This window comes from Gallus gallus, chromosome 5, assembly GCF_016699485.2.
Source record: "Gallus gallus isolate bGalGal1 chromosome 5, bGalGal1.mat.broiler.GRCg7b, whole genome shotgun sequence".
NCBI lineage: Eukaryota > Metazoa > Chordata > Aves > Galliformes > Phasianidae > Gallus > Gallus gallus.
Window position 1 is genome coordinate 37,160,358 of NC_052536.1, and position 21,401 is coordinate 37,181,758.

A 21,401-nucleotide genomic window follows, 5' to 3' on the forward strand; every position below is an offset into this window, starting at 1 on the left:
TTGTGGGTATTCATAATCTATTTAATAGTGGGACACCAAAAAAGAGTACTACACATTTTTCTAGATCACATTAGATTTTGATTTAAGCAATTGCAACGGATGCAGGAATTTCTCAAAATAGTCTTCTATATTCTACAATCCACAGTTTACTGTATCAGTCTAAGAAGTCATATTGTGATATACCGTTTGTGCTAACTGGTCTGGTAGTCTGAGCTTCAGCAAAGCATCCTTCCCCTCCCCTCCAAAAACATTGACAAAATTCAGCCAAGTAAAAGAAACCGCCGTATGACATTTTAGACTCTTTCATCGACCTACACACAATGGGAGCTACCAGTTATACACAGCTTATGAACGATCGTTGCATTTTAAGTCTAGAAATGTTCATGCTGATACAATAAAATATTTTATACAGTGATCAATTTTTAATGCTTTATTTATTGATTAAAAGAATATACATTTAACATAAACCATACAACATCAGTCATCAATTCAAACATTCAGCTGGTTTCCTTACATTTTCTGTCAGGAGTTTATTTTTTAATCTGATCACATTTATAAGGTAAAATCTCACCACATCTGGCATATACACACACTGTGCCAGTGGATTCACTCTACTGATGTACATATAAAATCCGCATGGTATGTGCTCACTGGAGACAAAACAGCGCACACCTGTCAAAAGGTCATTTTAATATAAGATGGTAAAACCATTTGTAAAACACATATAAACTTTTTCCATAAATAGAATCATATCTGGACATCTGTTGCATAAATTGTGTTTTCCAAAGCTTACAATATAGCAGCCAGGTCTCAGCACTGCTGGGCACCCACGTTGGCCACTTACTTTATTATTGCAGACTGTCCTTTAAACATTAAATGCACAACATTCGTACCACTTAAAACTGGGGTCAGGTGGAAGTCTCACAGAGACCACGTCTGTACCGCGGTTGCCCTGAAACAGTTAAATCGGCTTTTAAAGCCTCTCAGATATAACAAGATTTTAAAACATACTTCATGGAATGTTCTTCATGCATCGTAGCAGCTCATACCTGTGATAGAACAAGCTTTGTATTTGTTTCCTTTCCTTCCTTTACATTCACTATTCACAGTGAAACAGGTGCATGTTTGTTAAGAGTTCTGAGGTTGCTGACTGAGCCACAGCACAGCTGTGTACCACAGGTCGAAATTCGACCTTATATATTACAATCTAGCAGTATCTGGCTGGCCAGAAGCTGGCCTGCCCCTGCCAGCATGTGGGCACTTCTTCGTTTTTAATCTATTCTTTGGCAGCTGACACAGGCGCTGACAGAGAAAATCCAGTGACTTAGTTGCTAGGGATTTCACGACTAATGTTTGTTTGCAGGTGTATACCTTTATGCTGAAGCCTTCACTGTTATGTTTCTACCTCATCGGAGTGCACTTTCTTGGTTTTTTCTCTTACACTTTGGCCCAAAGCTAACTTCTGAGGAACACGACAGGAGATGAGAATAAACTAGGAGGAGTTTACACACAGAAACCGAAACGCCACGGAGCACGGAGTGAATCTGCGAGCACGGGTATCTGAAAAGCGAGTGTTGCACGGCACTGCTTGACAGCCAAGGAGAACTGGGAGCGGTAGCAGGGCATGCTTCAGAAGCAGGATGTGAAATGAAGCAAGGCGAGAGTCTAACAACGAACAGCCCTGGATAGACCTCTCCTCCTTTTAAGCCTATTAAGTAGCATGCTACCAGATTAAGCAAACAATGACAGCATAGAAATCCACTGGGCTATGGATATGGATATCAAAAACAGCTGGCTCCTGAGCACAGAACTCCGATATAATAGCAAAAATAATTCAAAATGCAGTTACTCAAGAAAAATAAAGTTAGCCGGCAACCTCAGACAGCCTTTGGCTGCATCTCTGTAAGGTTTGGTAGACAAGTCCATTAACCGTGAAAACCCTAAACACTGCCACTTTCAGCTTCTAAACCAATACCCGACTACGTTCTTTGATCAAGAAGTAGAATACACATATGTAATTCTATATAGCTAATACTGATTAAACACAGCACAAAAGGGGTTAATTCACGCTACTGAAAAAAAAAAACATAATAGGACCCTACTTGCATATGTAACCACAGGAACTGTAAAATAAGGAGCTAAATGCCTTCACTGAAGCTTTGCATCTCTCTGTAAAAATGACGAGTTGGCTCAGTGAAGACACTGAGCAGCTCTATGTCCATGACTGCATGCCAAGGTCGACCCAATCCGAGAGATACTTGCTCAATGAGATTATGTACTGGATCCACGTCCTGGTCAGCCAGTTCTCCTTGGTCAAAATCAATGCTTTCCTCAGTGACTTCCAGCACTTTCAGATCAGAGCCACGAAGACGAGCAATTGCAATGAGATTGTGAGCCCAAACTGTGTAACCTATGGGGGGGAAAAAAAAAAAAAGCTGTGTAATTCTGCAGCAAGGCATTACTTATGGAAGTATTCAATGTCGGATCATCTTAAAATCCTTCCCAACTTACTTTGTCATCTTGTGTCTGGCAGAATTCCCCTCCCAATTTCTGCTTTGGTTGCAAGTAGGAAGGTTCAATTTTACATTTTGAATAGGGAAATATCAAAATAATGTCAGTTAGTTCAACAAAGCTTTTCTATATTGAATTCTTTCACCGTTTGTATCAACTTCTTTAGTACAAGTTAAGTTGTAACTACAATATCAAACCTTCTGTCGCCTACTTATAAATAAATCACGTCAAAGAAGTGACTAATCAACTATTTAAAGTGGATGTATAAAAGGACTATTTTAAAACTGTGTTTTTACTAGGAAAGAAAACTGAAGTTAGCTTTTATCACCTTAGAGGTAGACCTAATGGAAAATAAACAGAAGTGAAGCCTCTCCAGGAAGCAGGTCCCACCACTGTAAAAAATAATCTACATATATCTTGTTATTCTACCTGAGATTAAACGTAATTATAAAGCTTCCTTCTCTTCCAATTACTGTATATTAGCATCCCTCTTTCAAAACACTTACTCTGCAGTTACCTGCTAGTTTCCTGTATCTTGGCTAAGCTCTTCCTTATCCAGGTGCAAAACATGGAGTATTTGGGAACTTCCCTTTTTGAAAGCTCTGCAAGTCAGCCCTTCCATTGCAAAATGAAAAGGCTCATTTCTGCCTTCATCATCGTTCTCACAGGTGCTATGCCTCCTGGGGAAATGCACACTTAGAGTCTAAGTAAAGCTGCCATCTGCGCAGTATCAGAACTGGGAAAGCATTCTGCTGAAGGAATAACAACCAGCCATAGTCTGGTCTTCAGCAAGGCAATCAGCATGTTCTACATCATAAACTATCAAGACAGCTGAATGAAGAATGAGGAAGAAAGGAGAAATTTTCATGTTTTTTTTTTTTCCAACTTCTTGTCTGTGAAGTCTCCTACAAACATTTTGCTCAAGGTACTTTTTGAACAAGGAACCCCACAAACATGTCTTTGGTTCATTCCTAGGACATCAACCATTAAGAATGTATGAATGCCTGCAATTCTCATCGGCTGAGGCTTTACCTGCAGGCACAACAGAAGCAAAAAGATGACACTATCAGTAAGGCTACAGGACATCAAACCCAATAGAAAATTGCACTTCTGTGACCTACACTCCTCCTCTCAGGCTTTGAAGGAGCTCACACCACCTTCAGTTATTTTGACAGTAAAGAAAGGTAATGAAAAAAAAGCCATGTGAGTGCAAGAATAAAAGGGAACAATAACTGTGGTTGAGTCCCCTGTGCCACCCCTGGGGCTCAGGTATGCAGCTTTTGCTGCCAGATCTTTTTTTTTTTTTTCTCCTCCAGTTAATCTTAATTTAAATTATTTTTTCAAAAGTTTTGCCTGAAGCTTCTCAGGAACCTTCCAGCAGCAAAGAAGCCTCTGCTCAGCTGAAGTATTTCAGAGGTAACAAGGAACTATCACTTCCTCGCAAGTATCAAACACACCATGAGCAGCGCTGCAGTTTTTCCTTGCTAGTACAAACGTCAGCTTTAGCTTTGCTCTGACACAGAATAACACTGAGGATTGCACAGGTAATACAGCACATTTACAGCACAAAATATCTTGGAACTCGACATGAAGTGTCTTTCTTTTAAATTAAGGACTTCGGGCCCTATGGAAGGCCAGATCATACCACTGTCTATCCTACCATCCCCATCCCCAGAGACAACATACTCCCCACACCATTCCTTCATGCTGCCAGCAGCAGTTAATTCCCTTGACTTGGCTCTCTTCTGCTCCTAATGATGCCACCTCAGTGGGACGATGATACGACTTTGCACTGATGTCAGAAAAGGCTCCTGAGGTATCCAAGAAAGAGAAACCTTCAGACACATTCTCCCTCCCTCCTTCTGTCAGTGCCAAGTGGCAGCCAAAGCTAAGTGTGGATCAAAGACTTTTTCAGAGCAAACAAAAAGCAGAAGAGGGAAAATCTCTGAAAAAAATATTAGAAACTAAAGAAAAACTGCTTCTCGTCTAATGACAAGAAACCCATCACTTACAAATTGAGCCAATTATGTCTTCTCAAACAAATATAGGTGTTTTTTTTTTTTAAATAAAGTTTTCTTTCCTAAAGGAAGAAGAAATGTGACAGGTAGCAGCAGAAATCATTAGTAGGTAAATCTCAAAAAAAAATGCAAGTGTAAGAATAAGATGCTATACTGAAGCACCACAGCATTCTAGGTCTTTCTTCCTAGCCACATTCTCCCGAGTGTCACTACTCAAGAAGAAAGATGCTTATACTACAGTAACAGAGAAGTCCTACTCACAACTTAAGTTAAATTATGAGTTAAGAAAATTAGTAGTAACTTATAAGCAGCTTAGCTAACTTTGTCTACAAAGAGGAGAGAAAAGAAAGGGAAAGGAATCTGAATTTCAGCATCAGTGTGTGGTTGATGTTTGGCCATTCTCTCTCCCAGGTAGATAAAAAACCCCACAGGAGATGCAGTAACAATCCCTTGATACAAAGACCTGTAAAATGCGTTTGCCTTCCCAACACTCTGCATAGAGTAATATATCATGCACTGATAATAGGTGATACTTCTGGTAGCTTATATTCAGGTATTTTATCATCTTTTTGAATTTAAATAATGTATTAGGAGGTTTTCCTGTTGTAGGAAGGTAAATGGATTTTATTTATTTATTCTAAAAGGCCCTGAAACTTCAATTCAGTATGAGACAGACTGCTAAAATCTACATTTACTGAGTGGTATGGTCATTTGCCAATCAGTGAAACTATAAGGGGGGGGATGCAGCAGGATTTTCTGACTTCAGCTGAGATCTGAATGTACCACTTTTGCTGCTGAAGATGTCTCCTTTTTGTGCTGAGTAACTGGAGATTTATTCCTGCAAGCTGCCTGAGGAAATGGGCATTCATTCTTACGTAACAGAACAGAGTCATCCCTTAACTCCTTCACGCATCAGCAAGCTTGCTCTTTGTGAGCCACTTCCAGCACAAACCAAAACCACCACTCTGCACTGTTTCAGTTTCAGGTGCCTTAAAAACGTGCCAGATGACTCTAACTTCTAGTAGAGATGTATGTAAGTGTGCACTTCCTTTTGATTTGCAATTACACAACAAAAAAGTGAGATAAACCTAGTTTTGGTATTACCGGTGAAACCAATGCACTCAGCAAGGTAACCTCTTCCACATTACATTTTTCTCCCCCACTCTTCAAGTAGAGAAGTCCCAAATTTTGCACACCGCCTTCATCTGCTGCTAAATTCTTACCAAGCTGGTAACAGACTTCCTTCCCCTCAGTCACGAGGCACTTAACCTGTGTTAGTTACACAAACAGGAAGTACAAACATCTAATCTTAACAGCCTATGGGCTCATGGCGCACACAGCAAGCCTCTGCAGCATTCACATCCACATGGAGGAACCTGCACTATGCCTCCCGGAATGCTCAGAAATTAGTGCTCGATTCTGTGAGCAGTCTAACAAAATCCTATGTGACCTCTCATCGAAATTTAGTAAGCTACGAGTATGTTTAAGACAAATAAACAAATCTCCTGTTTTCAAACATGAAAATACCAGTATAAAGTACAACAGCTTGTATAGTGACCACACAGCAGACTCTTGAACATGACTCTTACTGATACTCATAGTTAGAAAGGCTGAAATGTTCTAAGTATTTCAGTCACGTACCGTGCTCACACAACGTATTACCTACCATGAACAGCCAGGAGAGAGAGCCTCGTGCACCTCCAGGCTAGTAAGACAAGTGGATCTTCATTCCGGTTGTCGCTAAGATCTGGGAAGCCAGACATATCTATCACATCATTCATTAGAATAAAATGAGTGAGGAACTTATCATACTGCCTGGATATGAGGTCAACAACAGCTCCGGAAACACAAGTGATGTAGCTGTCAAAGTGAATCCTCTCTAGGGGAATACTGGGCTTAAGAATCCTTAACATATCATCGCTCTTTACATCAAAAGCCATTATATAGACCCGAAGATTAGTGCTGTTGCGCGTCAGCGCCTTCCAATTCTCATCTTCTGGCATACTGTCCAATGACTTGTGCATTATGGAAACGCTGTGGACCAGGAGAGACAGTCGATGCAAAGGCACATGGTTGCTGTCAGCCAGGACTCTTGCCATTTCAGCCGTAAAATCACAGAAATCCAAAGCAAGCGAACGCAGATTCACAAAGCGCTCCAATTCAACTGCAGTAATGAGAGTGGTATTACCAGGGATGTGGTTGTCCAATAAGCTCAGATGTTCCATGGTGTTGGCTATGGGGTTTGATAAGGACGACAATGATGTGGGAGTTACTATTTGCAGCATAAACCCACAGGACAGCCATTTCAATTGCCTGCTATTTCCTAGTATCTCTTCAAACAGCTGTTGAATTCTGTAAGTAAACAAAACAGATAATGATGCTGTTAAACATGGTCTAGTGTTACCAATTGCATACCAGTCTATTTTTTTTTCCCCATTAAAGAATCACTCCTCTTTTTATTTATGGCCTTACCCTAAAGGTGCTACCACCAGTCTTTGGCAGCTACAAAGGTTAGAACACAGCATGCTGCCGACATCCCGCAGCACTTTAACCTTCACTGCACTTCCAGTGTTTGAACTGTAAACTATTCTGACCAAAAAAAAAAAACCACAATGCACTTTGTCTTTCAATAGCAGTGCTGCACTATGAATCCTCATTTCATACTTCTCAGCGTGTATCCTAGCACATACTAGCACCTTCCCACAAACACATTAAGGTTATGCAAATAAGAAAACCCGTAATGTTTTTAAAAGCAATAACTGTTTTTAAAGACAGCTTCTCATATTTGTTAGCCAGCCTCTCCAGAACTGCAAATTAAAATGGAAAACAGTCATTTTCATTGAAAAGTTGGAGAAACTTGACTTTTAAGCATGTTAGAATAATCTGAAACCTACTGCTTGATTTCCCCCATTGAAGGGTAAAGAACAAACACATGATATTCTTGGAACAATTCTGAATATACATCTGACTAGATTTTTAAGTGTCAGCAGCTTGACACATTACAGGAGTAACTTGGACCTGATGACATTTCAATCCCAGATCACCAGTGGGAGGCAATTCTAACATCAGAGTCCTTATGTGATGTATAGCACTGTGTGATTATTACACACTTCCTCTTACACATCCCATCTCTCCTATCCATTTAGGTTATTTTAAGTGCAAGAATGTTCTTTAAATTAGATACGTAATCCAGAAAGATGCGTTAAGGTAAGATTGGAATACCAAATACCAATACTACAGTCCAACTCTACCAAATGCCTCAAAAGAAACAGTTTTCCAGTCCTCATCCCGCATCTGTTAGGGCTCCAAAGGATCTCTCTGCCCAAACAACATGTTCTGTGAGCATATACATTCTAGGGTAAGTCTAATCTCAAATCCCAGTCAGCTCGAAGGCAAAAGTTAGCATTTAAGGGAAGCAACTGAGCCAGGCTATGACAGGTCAGTGAGACTTGGAGAAATAAGGTAAATCCCTCCAGTAGGAGCCTAGTAGGAATCTTTGTGCCTCAAATCGAGCAATGGTTTCCACAGAACTCTTTTTCCTTTACTGTTGAATAACACATACAAACGTTCACATCTATGCTCATAACAATGTTACAAAGTTACTATTCTTATCCCCCTATCTATAATCAAGATAATGTCCAGGCAAATCTAAAGGCTTCATATCCTGACTGACAGCAGAAAAACACTACCACCTTAAAAAGAGGGAAGAGAACAAGGGAAACACAGAGTCACGCTTCTCAGAGATTTTCCCCTTTCCAAAAACTTTCAGCTCTCACCTCCTGAGCCAGAGATGGCTTCCTGTCTGCAGTAACCCTCAGGGACCTCACTTCCAGCAATGTGCCTGGACTCCTCTTTGAGCCAACCTTTTGCAACTGTAACATCCAACTTCAAAGAACTCTGCAGTGCTATCCCCCTCTTTTCTTGCTTTCACTTGACCTGTCACCTTTGATGTCACATAGTCCTTGTGTTTAAGAAAATTAACAGATCAATCCTCATTCATCCTCCTCCCTGTCTGTCTGTGCTTTCCTCCCCACTGTCATCACAGTACCCAGGAAAGACGTCACATCTGCAGTAGCCTTTGCTCTGTAGCAGTCCAAGCAGTACTAGTGCTTGTAACATTTTACAGAACAACTGACAAGATGACAAATCAATTTTGACATGCTCTGTCAAATACTACTATCCACACCTCACTGCACTGAAGTTTTGTTTAAGTTGTGCTCCTGATTTAAGCATCTAGGCTCACAAGAGTACTGTTCTAGTACTCACAGAACTGGAAAGTGATACTGATTTAAAGCTATCTATCTTTGTATTTAAGTATGTATACACATATCTAGATTCATGCTGATGGGTTACCAGTCCATATACCCTAAGAAAACTTTCCAGACACTTTCCTCTAGTTCTTTGCCAATTTAATAATAAAAAGAGATCCAACTTCAGAATACATATTTAGCAACGATTGCTTTTGGCTTGCTTTAAATGCCTGCTTTATATGAGGACAAACAGGAGGAACAATAAAAACTGGAGGCTCTTAGTTTAACAGATTTCAAATACATCCTTCCATCACCCTGATAAGGGTTTATTCCTCCCCTGTAAATTCTTACACACATCCTATTTTTCATAAGCACCTAATTGGAGTGTGCAAAAACAGTTTGAATTGTGTCTAATTGCTAGAACACATTAAGTGAATTCTTGGAAATTAACACCTACTTTACAACCATACATTAACTGCATACTATGTCCTACAAAATTCATCCTAACATGCACATGACTATCTTAAAGCTCATTCATAAAATATAAGTGTAAACATAGTTTCATACACAAACACAAAATATAATCAAAGCTTAGTATATGCGAGAAAGCAATTTAGAACAGTGATGTCTCAACAGGCATACTTAGTTTTGCTCCCAGTGAAGAGCAGCGAAGGGGATGGTCGCCATCAACCTACAACTGCTGGTACAGAAAAGCATCGGTGGCCCAGGACAGGAAGTAAACCTAATTAGCAAGATCTGCATGGAGCCCATTTGTTTAAGAACTGTATCAGTCAACATGTTTTGTTTAATATGAGAGGCTTAAGTGGTTCTTTTGGAAACAAACCTATCAGAAACACATGGAACAACCAAAGAAAGCAAATATTTTAAACTGCCTTTGCTCTGCTCAAGACAAATGAATTCTTTATGATAAGCTTTCACATAGTGATGAACTGAGTTCTAAAGAGTATTTTAGAAAGTATCCAGGGACACATAGGCAATTTGGAAAAAGAACAAGCATTATAAACCCATTTATTGTACATGCTGACCACTGCAAGAGAAGGATTTTGGAAATGGAACCCAAGGCCTCCTCTTCCCCCAGAGCAACCGTTAGTCTTTACTGGGGAACGGCCTAATGGCTCTGTGCCAGCTGAGATTCCACCCAAGGTCTGTTACGCTCAGTTCAATGCTACGGACTTGAGGAAGTGTCATGTTTTCTTCTCTAACTGTTTGAATTGTAGGAAGTTCCCAGAAGAGACAGTAACATTTACCACCATGCAGGTTCCAAAATCCTCAGCCACCATTAACACAGTCTCCATAGGTTGCTCAATATCTTTCAGTGTTAGCTATTCGCATCCATGTTTTGTAACTTAACTGATGCAAACATCCAAACACGTGCAAAAGGCAAAACTACGAAGACAAAGATTTACTTCCTGAAGTATACGTTGAAGTATACGTCGTTAGTGCTGATCATCCACTGCCAACTTTCATCTAATTCAGAAAAGAACCAGCAGGTCCCAAACACACTGCTTTAGTTCACAAAACAAAAAAGAGGTAGCATTTGTTTCCTCATTCCAAAACTTGCAAAGGTCGGTATCTATGTGAAAGACTAACTTCAGTTTGGATAATAAATTAATTTTGAATTGTTTATGGCTATGAAGTATGCACAGCAATTTTTGTTATTTGTTTGAATAAATATTTAATTGTATGCTCAGCTGAGTAAATGCCTGCTTTAAGCTCTCTTTAAGCCTCAGGACAATGATTTCATTACCTATCTGTTTTCAGAAAAGATAAGAAAACAAGATTTTTACCTGCAGACAGTACATATGTTGAACAGGAGCTTAAACTACTGACTTCTGCATTCTAAGTATAACAGGGTAAGAAAAATGCACGTCTGTATGTGCACTGATGTGCAATTTAAGTCAGGACCAAGCATTTAGTTTGATAGTTTCACTCTCATACATACACTGATCTGATAATATATCCATAGTAGTTCTAAAACCACTTAAAATAAACAGTAAAGATCTTGGAAATCTATACTTACTCTCAAGCTACCCAGAAGAGGTTTACACTGACACAAATTAAAATGATGGTATTCAAGTTTTATCTATATGGAAAGTTTTAGCAGAACTAATAAACTATTTAACTTAGCATAACTCTTCTGGGATAATTGATTCCAGAAGTAAGTACCTTTTAAATCTGTCCTTCACTATTTCCAAAGAGCACAAACCAGATATTTTGATTATATGCATTCAAAGACAGTACAGCGGTGTAATTATGGCAAGCTAAGATACACCTCTGAGACTAAACAAGCACACTGTGAGCTACGATCTTACAGGAATCCTACAAATACCTAACCTAGTTTTGAGATACTGCTTAAAATAAGTTCTTGGGGCTTATGTCCTCTTTTAAGTTTAACAAGAACTGAGGATATGCAGCTAGTAAATCCATCAGATTACCTCCTTGTATATTTTTTTCCATGTATAGCAATTGTAAAGGTACTGGTAAAAGATTCCTGTCCCTCCTCTTGTTTTAACAGGAAATTGTTTCCAGAGTACAATGAAAAAAACAAAAGAAAGGATTCTCACCTAAAAGAAGACCACAAAACCAGAGTATTTCATGCAAATACTAGAAATAGAACAAAAAATTCAACTTAGGAATTGTAATTCTCACCCTATAAAAAAAAACTTGAAGCTTTCTCAGTCACTTATTCCAGACACAAAAAACTGTTAAGTATTGTTTTAACATATTTGACAGTTTACAAAATATATAACTTACTGCTTAATCTTTTTGCCATCGGGGTCAACCTTGCCGAGGTATGTATTTGATATACTTCCATGTTGCTGCAGAATGCTTATATCCCCAAAAAGACTTAACTTCTGGAGGTTCCTGCAATGACAAAACAAAAAGGGATCTGTATACAAAATAAAAACACTGTAAGGAAACATTCTGTATAAGACAAAACCAGGTAGTAAGAACACATTACTACACGGAACATGTGAACTGTTCTGGAAAGCATCCCGCTGTCCTGCCGTACAGGCACATTTGGAGCTAAACAGAGTAAGACCAAAGCAAGAAGGGGAGGAGGGATGTACAAACTGGTGATTCTAGCTGTAAAGCAAACATCAGCTTCCAGTGACCACAGAGGCTGCCACCAAAAAGCAAACTTCCCGCAGCACTTTCACGTTCTCTTTAATTCTTGGAACATGAGCACATAACGTCACAGGTGAAAACATCAACTATCTATTCATTTTCGAATGTAACACTGCATTTAAAGCACAAACAGAATACATCTGTGAGAAGCCTTTCCTGAGCACTTCCATATCGCAGCCAGGTTACGAACGGGGGGCCCAAACACACAGCAGCTGAGGCAGCACAAGCCTCAGATGGAAGCCAAGCAAAAGCTCCCAACACTCCCAAGTCAGTGTTTGATTTCTGTTACATCGAAGTAGTGGAAACTGTTCTGACATTCCCCATCAGTCAACAGAAGAGGATTATTTGTCCATCGTGACACAATGTACATTTTTAGAAGTAATACCTAAAATGAAAGACCACCCTCTAGTTTTATGCTGGACTTGTCTCAATGTGCTAGACAGACAGACAGGCACATTCCCATTCCCCACTACAGTTTGCTCCTGTGACTCGCATCTTTCCTATGCCCTGAAAAAGATCAAGCAGAAGTTATGAAAACGATAGCAGTTTCAGAGCAGCTGTTTGCAGCATTTCTTTTCAGGGTGTTGTTGCTTTTTTCTAACTGACAAAGGATCTTCTTGTTTGTTTTTAAATTTATTTATACACACAGTAAGTTGGATTTACTTCCAAACATTCAAGGAATAGTTTGCACTTGGAAATGAACACAGCAAAACCTCCAGCAAAATTGCAAACGGCTGTGAGAGTTAAATTCATCTTTAACAGCAGATGCCAATTAACTGGCAGCTGACAATTCAGAAAGTCACAGAAATCCTTATTTCTGCTGGCTTACCAGTCATACACTAATACTGCAGATCAGCTTTTAGGAAAACACAATACAGTCACAAAGCTCAAAGCCTAGGGAAGCTCTGGTGCCAGTTAACTACCTCCACAGGATGAGCAGAAGGTGTCAAGGAGTCAAGGTTTTAGCTTTTTAAGTCTGAACTTCATAGGCATCCACTGCAAATAATTATGGACCTGTTTTAAAGTTCCTGCATTAAACAACCACAGACCTGCTTGCTGAAATCTAGCTGCTGTCACACCTCCTGCTTTTCTTCTATGGGTGGCTGACTGTCCTTAAAAGCTCCATAAACTCCATATCAAGTCAAATATTGAAGCAAAGCATCTAGATTTTACAGCCATTTCAGACATTAAAACACATTAAAGTATTAGAAATACAGGACTACTCTACTGATGGTATTTAAACATAACAGCCCTGGCCACATGCTTAATATTCTACAGATCTAAGTCAATATGTGATCATAGTGAAGAGTAAGCTTGGCAGGGCAATCTTAAGACTGTGGCAACACCACTCAGAGTATTCTGTGCTCTTCTGTCTCCCACAGATTTTGAGGAAAGCCTGGTAGAGCAGGGAAGTCAGCAGAAACATCCACCAGGTGTGAGAGGCAGCCTTCACAGCCAATATTCTCATTATACAATTATAGTCTTCTGATCTCACTGACTTAATTCTGAGAGTTAAGACAAAATGCAATCTTCAGAACAATTCCGATTCACCTGCATATTCACAGCACACACAGATCTCGTTCAGTGCTACCCAGACCCCAGTGAATGCTACTGCAGAGTTCATTTCAGAGCCTATAAGCAACAAGATGTACAGAACACCATTTACCAGTACCTCACACCGTTTGCCTGTATTTGTCTCACTGCCATTCTACGCTCTATGGAGACACAGTTAAAGCTTTCCACCTCAAAACTTAAGCAATGAAAACATCCAATTACTCTTCCACTCACAGCACAGTTACTACCATCTACAAATGTCATCACTGTTCCATTCAGTGTTAGATTTCTGTCACTGTTGTAGAACCATATAATCTCTGTGGCATCTGGCTCACCTCTCACCCTTATTCCGTTGGATTAGTAAAGCCATTGCTATTTAAATAAAATAGTTTAGGAGTTAACTGTCCTCCTCTGATGAAAGTCATAATGACATCTTAATACTATGTATACTACAAATGCACACAGATGGGGAAGAACATTCTCTTTTGGATTTAGTATTTCTTTGTCATATATTAACTATTTATATTCCACTAGCTCAGAAAGTACACTAAAAGCAATAGCTTCTTGCTATGCTCTATCTTCAATTTTGGTGTGTCTTTTTGAACATCCATTCTCCACTCTGCAATGCAAAACAAAGAAAAACCTCCCCATGGCCTTGCTTACATTCAGCAGGAACAAAGTGGTAAGGCACATACTGTCCTACTAGATTCTTGGGTTTTCTGGTTGTTTGGGGTTGATTTTGTTGTTGGCAGCTGCTTGCTCCAGCTGATAGAAGAGAGTACTTAGAAAGCCTCAAATACAGACACAGTCCACTGCTTTGAATGATTCACAAATGTTTGGCAATTCCAAAGCAGATACCTTCACTGAGACACCTTAGTTTACTATAATCTGTATTTTTGTTTCACGGCAGAGATCAAACAAGGACTGCTTATTAACTCCTGTCCATACCAAAAAGGCTCACACAGAGCATCACGCTCCTTCCTGCCTCACAGAACTTAAGTTTACAAAGAGCAGTGTGTGATGGTGAAGATGGTGAAGATCCCTTAAGAACCTCTAGGAAACAACTCTCTCCTCTTGATATTGCTGCATGATGCCACCCTCTGCATTTTATTTTAAATTACAAAGCAGAACATCATCAGTTTAAATACTGCACTTCCAGTTTGCTTCATTTGCTGTCGAACAACTGGAAAAGTTACAAATCACTACAGACATCACTTCAGTACTTTTTTTTTTTTTAAAAGAAATTACAGAATTTCAGAGCTGCTCTTCTTGGTTTCAGTGCCAAGAAAGTGGTATTTTGGTGTAACATGCTGTCGTTTGCAGAATGAGAGCTGTATTGACCTGAGTTCTGCCTCAGACGCCAGGCAGACCTTGAACGTACCTTTGTGGATGCTGACCACCAGCAGCAATGCCTATCAGAATGCTATCGGGGGTTTCTAGTTATGCTAATCAGAATTATTCTATCAGAATTAGCAAAGGTTGCTCCAAAATACTTTGCTAGAGACTTAACAGAAAATATTTCATTTGCACGAAAGTACATCATCATTCCCCTGTACCCAAGAGGACATCCAGAACTCGCATTACTTTTAGTCCTTCTGTTAGTCTTTTCTTAGGTCCTGCAGTATTATAAATCCTCCAGGAATTCTACAGCCACTTAAAGACCTTTTCCTGAAAGGAGGGAGTTGTTACTGTATTGTTTAACAACAGATTCAAATCCTACAACAAGATTACATAGTCAAAAAACAGCATACCATTTTACTAAAGTGGATTTCTCCCTCTCTAGCTCTTAAGTGTAAGATGGAAGTCCTTTGGATTTCTCTGCCAAAAAGCTATCAGGAGGGCTGACAGGAGCTATGAAAGAATCATCCTGTTTCAAACTCTGTTCCAAAAGGAATGCATTTGCTGTGGTTTAGTTGCTGGAGAAGTTAAAAACACTGCTGTTTCCTTCATTTTGGAAACTGCAATAGCTATCACGTGTACAAGAACATTCTGCAAACACAACAAGAAATTATTAATCACCCTTGTGCTACAGATGAGCAAACAGAAGCAGAGAAACAAAGCGACTGACTGCAGTCCTTCTACAGATAAAATGAAGCACTGAGCAGGTGACAGTGGTTCTGGTTTAGAGGTAAGCTAAGAAGAAGAACCAAGCAGCAGCTTAGCTCACGTAAACGTTCTTCTCCATCCCATTTCTATCTTAAAGCTTCACTTAAAAAGTCTAAAAGGCAACAACATTCTACATGCCAACAAACTGGTTGCGGATGGTTACTTTTCAAGAACAAAAAAAAGTATCAAAATAAACCCCAAACCTTGTTTATGAGGGAAAAAAAAGTTCATTCTAGAAGTAATTCTGAATGTACATCTGTTTCACGTAAATCCCCCTCGCATGTTTCAGCTGCTCACTGAAAAAAGTCTGCTGTGATAAGTAGGTGCTCTGCATTCCCAGGTCGTACATTTTTCATTCCAAAATCAAACAGCAGCATTCATTTGGGAACATCAAGAACATATAGAGACACTAAATGCTGTCAAAGATGGTAACCTTTCATCTATACCTACCACAGAAACTACACTCATCTACCAGAGCACATCCACTGAGGAAACAATTGCTACTACCAATTATTTTGCTGCAGTCTTCAGCCACACCGTACACACAAATATATGTAAAAAGGACTTCAGAAGGCGGTGTTATTGTACAAGCTGGACATAACGCCATGAAATCACTCTATTCCAAAAGTGAAGCATACCAAAACCCTTCTCACAACGCACTTCACTTTTTTCCCCAATGAAATTCCCACACAATATCTCCTGCAGCTTCTAACTGTCCATTTAAAACGTTGAAGTCCACCTAGCGGTATTTGTATCAGATTTGATAATCAACTGACATCACTTAAACACTTTTTCATGTATGATATCAGCTGGATTTCCCCAAGATTCAACAGCAAAGCGAAAGCTTCTCCTGAAAGGCAAGAGAAGACCGATTAGGGTAGCTAAACCTACAGGCTGAGGATTCACAGGGAAAGAAATAAATCAAGATGAAGGCGAGCTGTGACCCATAGGCAGTGTCCAAAAGAACACTTGCGGCTCCAACCATCACAGTTTCCCCAGGAAGTACCTGCGGGCATCATGGGGCCTAGGAATCGAAAGCGAGACCTCACATGCTGCGCTTGTGTTCCTCTAACGCCAACCAGGAGCTGAAGTTTTGCTGTCACCACACAAACCAGAGGAGAAGTGAAGGCCTCACACTGCTTCTTAACTGTTTCAGGGTCAGGGCCGGTGGCTGTAACGTGACGCAGCTGCCAATGGTTTGCCAACAGCTCTCTACAGAAATGCCCTGAAATATTTAGCGGTGGTTGCTTTGCCCCCAGCAGGTGATGCACGCCATCACGCACACAGGTAGGAAAGCACTCAGCCACTTACTACCTTGTAGCCTGCACGGCTTTCCAACACACCGTGACTTCACTGCGCAGCCTGAGTTTTCTGACTGGAGGCTGTGCATTACGACCTCTGAGTTTTTAAAAGATATTGTGTGGGAGTGCTAGCAAGATAAGCAAAGAGAAAACAAGCGTTTTCATTTTAGAAGTCCAACCTGAGGAAATTAAGACTCAGAGTGCGAATAAGTGGGATCTGAGAGCATTTTAAGCCCAGAACATGGGAAAAGGATTCCACTGCTAAACCGGATCGAGAAATCCCCACGCGCCTGAATCACGTTCACAGTTAGCAATCAGAAAGACCTCCTCCTCCTGAGGCCAGGCCTCAGCCCCAGCCCACAGGGGAGCTCCTTGCCGGGGCCGGCGGCCTTCTTGGCGGCTTCCGTGAGGGAGAAAGGAAGTCTCGCTCCAGCGCTACAACACTAACTCCCCTATTAGCTCCCCACACGCACGCAGCCCGGGGGAGCCCCGCCGCCCGCCCACTCCGCGCCCTGAGGAGGCCGAGGCGCCCCTGCGGCCTTTGTGTCCCCCGGCGCCGCCTCGCCTCCCCTCCCCTCCCGGCCCCCCGGCGGCGCGCTCGGTACCTGTTGTTGCGGACGCTGCTGAGCACGCACAGCACCAGCTCCAGGTAGGTCCTCAGCAGCTCGAGCCAGCGCGGGCACAGCGGCGCCGCCTCCCCGTCGCCCGCCGCCACCGCCGCGCCCTCGCCCGCCGCCGGCCCGCCGCTCGGGTAGTTGTCGGCGGCGAACTGGACGCGCAGCTCTCGCACGAACCAGCCGCACTTGCGCATGAGGAACTCGAGGCGCGGGCGCTCGGCCGGCGAGACGCGGAGGCTGAGGCGGAGGCGCGGCCAGAGGGCCGGGTAGAAGAGGCACTCCCGCCAGTGCGAGCAGGCGGCCGAGGCCCGCAGCCGGTCGGGGCCCGCCAGGAAGGAGAAGATGTGCACCACCAGCTCGCTGGGCAGGGAGCCGGCGCCCACCGCCTCCCCGCACACCGACATTCCTGGCGCCGGCCCGAGCCCCGCTGCTGCTGCGGCGGCCACAGGCGGCGGCGGCCCCGGCCTCGCCTGCGGCTCCTGCGACAAAAACAACAACATCAATGACAAGGCGAGGGGGCGGGCGCCGGCCGGGACGCGGCCGCCGCCGGGACGCACCACCCGCGCCGCCGCCGGGGGGAGGAGCGGGCCCTACCATCGCCCCGCGCCGCGCGGGGGTGAGGGGGGAGGCGGGCCGGGTCCTCGCCCGCGCGGCGCCGCCCGGGCCCTACCACGGTGTTCGCGAGGGTGGGGGAGCGCAGGCGCCGCGCCGCGGGCGTGCGAGAGAGCGGGGGCGGCGCGGCGGAGGGAGGGCGGGCGCCCCGCGGCGGGAATGGAACGCGCCGCCGTTCGAATGGCGGGCGGGCCCGGCCCTACGCCTTCCGCGGGTGGGAGGGGGGAGGGGGTTAACTCCTCCGTGCCCGGCGGCCTCAGCCCCGGGGCGGTGCGTGGCTCGGGAGCCGCGAAACCCCCCGATCTCCCCCGGCGCGTGTGGGGAAACAGATCGCGTTTCCTCGAACCCGTCCGAGCGGCCCCGTCGGACTTCCCCGGGCAAGTGAGGCCGAGTGAGGGAGCAGCCGAACCTCCCCTGCCCAGAAGGCCGCCGTGAGGGGCAGTCCCGCTCCTACGGGTCTATCTCCTTATTTTAATGCCTGCTCAACCAGTCCGCCTCGCTGAGTCAAAGGGCTTCTGAGGTCACCGAGTGTCTCAATGTAACTGCGTCCGCGGCTCAGCGCCCTGCGCTTACGGAAGTGACATGGGGAGAAAGTGCCGCGTGGGACCGCTGGGGGGGCTGAGCCGTCGCTGTGCCGGGACGGAGCCCGGCGGAAGGCGGGGAACTGCCCGCTCAGCTCAGCGCTGCGTTACCGGCGTGGCGTGCCAGGCAGCCTCGGCAGCGCCTAACTGTTGTAGGCCTAAACGGACAGCTGTAAGCCCTCAGCGGCGGTGGCCCGGGGCCAGCAATCGCTGGTGGCCCTACAGCGCAGGGCCGTCACCGAGTGAAAGCTCTTCAGGCCCACGGGTCACCGTCCCAGCGGTGTCAGGGCCACAGGCGCCGGAGGCTCTCCGTCCCGCTAACCCGCAGAGCTGAGATGAGGCCGATAAGGAAAAAACAGGAGGGGTTTTTCAGTTCCTCGGCCCCGTGGCTGTTAGGCGCGCCGCTCCGACGCGCGTGGCTCTGGGATTACGGGCTTGGTGTGCGCCACTGAGCGAGCCGCCGTCAGCTCGGGACGCGGCACAGACGCCTTACTGAGCCGCAGCAGGGCGGCGATGGAAGCTCAGCCCGGGCTGGCGGTACCGCCGGGAGGCCCCGGGGGCGGCGGCGCTGCGGTTCGGAGGCGGCGCTCCTCCCGGCGCTCACCATAGAGCTGCGCGCGGAGCCCTCCTCAGCGCCGGCATTTCCGGGCGGCACCGCGTCACGTCCGGGCGGCGGAGATGCCGGTAAGGCTGACGGGGGCCGGGCGCTCCGCCGGGACTCGCTGTCCGCCGCGGGGCTGGGGCGGCCCCGGGCTGGCGGGAAGGGGAGGGTTAGGGCACGCGGCCCGCTGGGGTGCGGCCGTAGGGGTACGGCGCCGCGTAGGCCTCGAGCCGCGCCCGCCGCTCTCCCGGGCCCACTATCCCGGGGCGGGCTGAGAGGTGGCGGAGCGCAGCGGTGGGGCGGCGGGGCGGGGCGGGGCGCTCCGCTGTGCTCTCACCGCCGTCGCTGCTGTCCCGACCCTGTGCGGCAGTACCCCGAGCACCGCAGGAACGCTTTTGATTCTCTGTTAGGTGATTTTGTAATTGGGATAAACGGGAGGAGCGGCGGGAACTTCGGTTTGTTCGCCCCTCATTAGTATCAAAGCCCTTTTTTGGTAGTTAAGAACGATACATCCCTGTTTTAGCTTGTGGTACAAAGAAGGAACGTTGTATGACTGTCTGTGAAATAGTGTCTGAAGAGAACTTACCTCACAAATCCCTATACCTATCTGTATCCAACAACCAATTTGTCACCGTCACCAGTAGGACATGTTACAGGAAAAGCAGAGGTTTCCTAGTGGTGGGGTGCGTGTGTTTCCTGTCATCAGGCATTTGGATCCCCACAAGGGATTCAGCCTCTCTCTCTTGCATGCTGACATATGTGGTTTTCAATCAGTTCCATACACTTCCTAAACAATTAAGATTCTCAATGAAAATTACATGTTGCAAGTAAAGCTCTTGGAGTGGGTCCAGAGGATCCACTAAGATGAGAGGGGTGAAGCACCTCTCCTGTGAAGAAAGGTTGAGGGAACTGGGCTCGTTTAGCTTGGAGAAGAGATTGCTCCGGGGGGACCTCATTGTGGCCTTCCAGCACTTGAAGGGAGCATATAAACAGGAGGTGGAACAGCTGTTTACAAGGGTGGATAGTGATAGGATAAGGGTGAATGGTTTTAAACTGAGACAGGGGAGCTTTAGGTTGGATATTAGGAGGAAGTTTTTCACACAGAGGGTGGTGACACACTGGAACAGGTTGCCCAAGGAAATTGTGGACGCCCCATCCCTGGAAGCATTCAAGGCCAGGCTGGATGTGGCTCTGGGCAGCCTGGTCTGCTGGTTGGCAACCCTGCACATAGCAGGGGGTTGAAACTCAGGACCAAATCATTGTGGTCCTTTTCAACCCAGGCCATTCTATGAAAGCGTGGAAAATAGCCACTGAAAATCAGTTTCAGATGTTAAGATGTTATTTTGCTGGTTGAAGAACAATTGAAATGCAGGAACTTCTATGAGTTTTCTCATATACTTCAAAGTACATTCTGCAGTTACATGCAATATCTGCTGACCTTTTCTTGCTCATGTTTTTTGTTTGTTCATTTATTTCCATCTCTTTATGTTCCCTTTTTTTATTATTTTAGGTTAAATTGAATATTTGTGCAACGCAACTTCGTGCAGAAGGACCATCACTTTGTTTTATACTTCAGAAAATATGAGAATAAGCAGAGTGTTGTTCTCTCTGAACTAAAAGTATATATCTGTGCCTTGCTGAGGACAGCTGCAGGAATTGAACGCTTGAATCAATGTTATCGGATGAGTTAGAATCCAAACCAGAGGTGAGCAATTATAAAGTGAGTTTGGTTCCCAGAGAAGTTCACAGGCAACACTTAGGAAAAGTTCAGAGATTACTGAGTTTGCTGCTTAGGTATTAATTCTTTTTCCTTTAGTGATACTTTCATGTTTTTATGTGTGTGGTAAAAGATTGAAGAATACTGCAGGCTTTTTCCCTTCCTCTCAGGTTTAAGCCAATACTCTTGTCTGTTCTCAGGTTATGCTTTTTCTTTCAGTATTATGATGTTCTTTCTGTTAAAAGAATAAAATAAACTGCTGTACTGACTACTTGTTTTCCTCAAACCAAATTGACTTTACTTGGCTTTAAGGAGCGTGGATGATTTTTTTTTTTACATGAGTCAGTTGCATTTTAAAAGTGCTCACATTTCCAGTAAGGAGT

General features: G+C 44.0%; 2 protein-coding genes across 9 annotated transcripts in view; one reads left to right on the top strand and one right to left on the bottom strand.

Moving 5' to 3' along the window:
- FBXO33 (F-box protein 33) lies at positions 1 to 18,692 on the bottom strand. Of its 3 annotated transcripts, none has more exons than XM_046941969.1 (5): positions 18,529 to 18,692; positions 17,496 to 17,986; positions 11,555 to 11,665; positions 6,196 to 6,881; positions 1 to 2,410 (listed from the first exon to the last, which is right to left on the bottom strand). In XM_046941969.1, the coding sequence occupies exons 2-5, from the start codon at positions 17,909 to 17,911 to the stop codon at positions 2,139 to 2,141; spliced, it is 1,485 nt and encodes a 494-aa protein (XP_046797925.1). In that variant the 5' UTR covers positions 17,912 to 17,986; positions 18,529 to 18,692; the 3' UTR covers positions 1 to 2,138. The 3 variants fall into 3 exon arrangements, with proteins under 3 accessions (XP_046797925.1, XP_025006696.1, XP_025006695.1); XM_025150928.3 differs by having other exon boundaries at positions 18,102 to 18,692; XM_025150927.3 differs by lacking the exon at positions 18,529 to 18,692 and having other exon boundaries at positions 17,496 to 18,014.
- Positions 17,414 to 21,401, top strand: part of ZNF410 (zinc finger protein 410) — an 18,455-nt gene continuing 14,467 nt past the window's right edge. For 2 of the 6 annotated variants that reach the window (XM_040700995.2, NM_001006480.3), the window contains exons 1-2: positions 19,357 to 19,384; positions 20,812 to 21,006. Coding sequence is in view for 5 of the 6 variants with exons in the window: in NM_001006480.3 (NP_001006480.2) it covers positions 20,974 to 21,006 (33 nt within the window). In the remaining variant the exon portion in view is untranslated. Of the gene's footprint in view, positions 17,540 to 19,356; positions 19,985 to 20,811; positions 21,007 to 21,401 lie in introns of those variants that run through there. The other 4 variants (XM_040700994.2, XM_046941768.1, XM_046941770.1 and 1 more) reach the window with 4 other exon arrangements.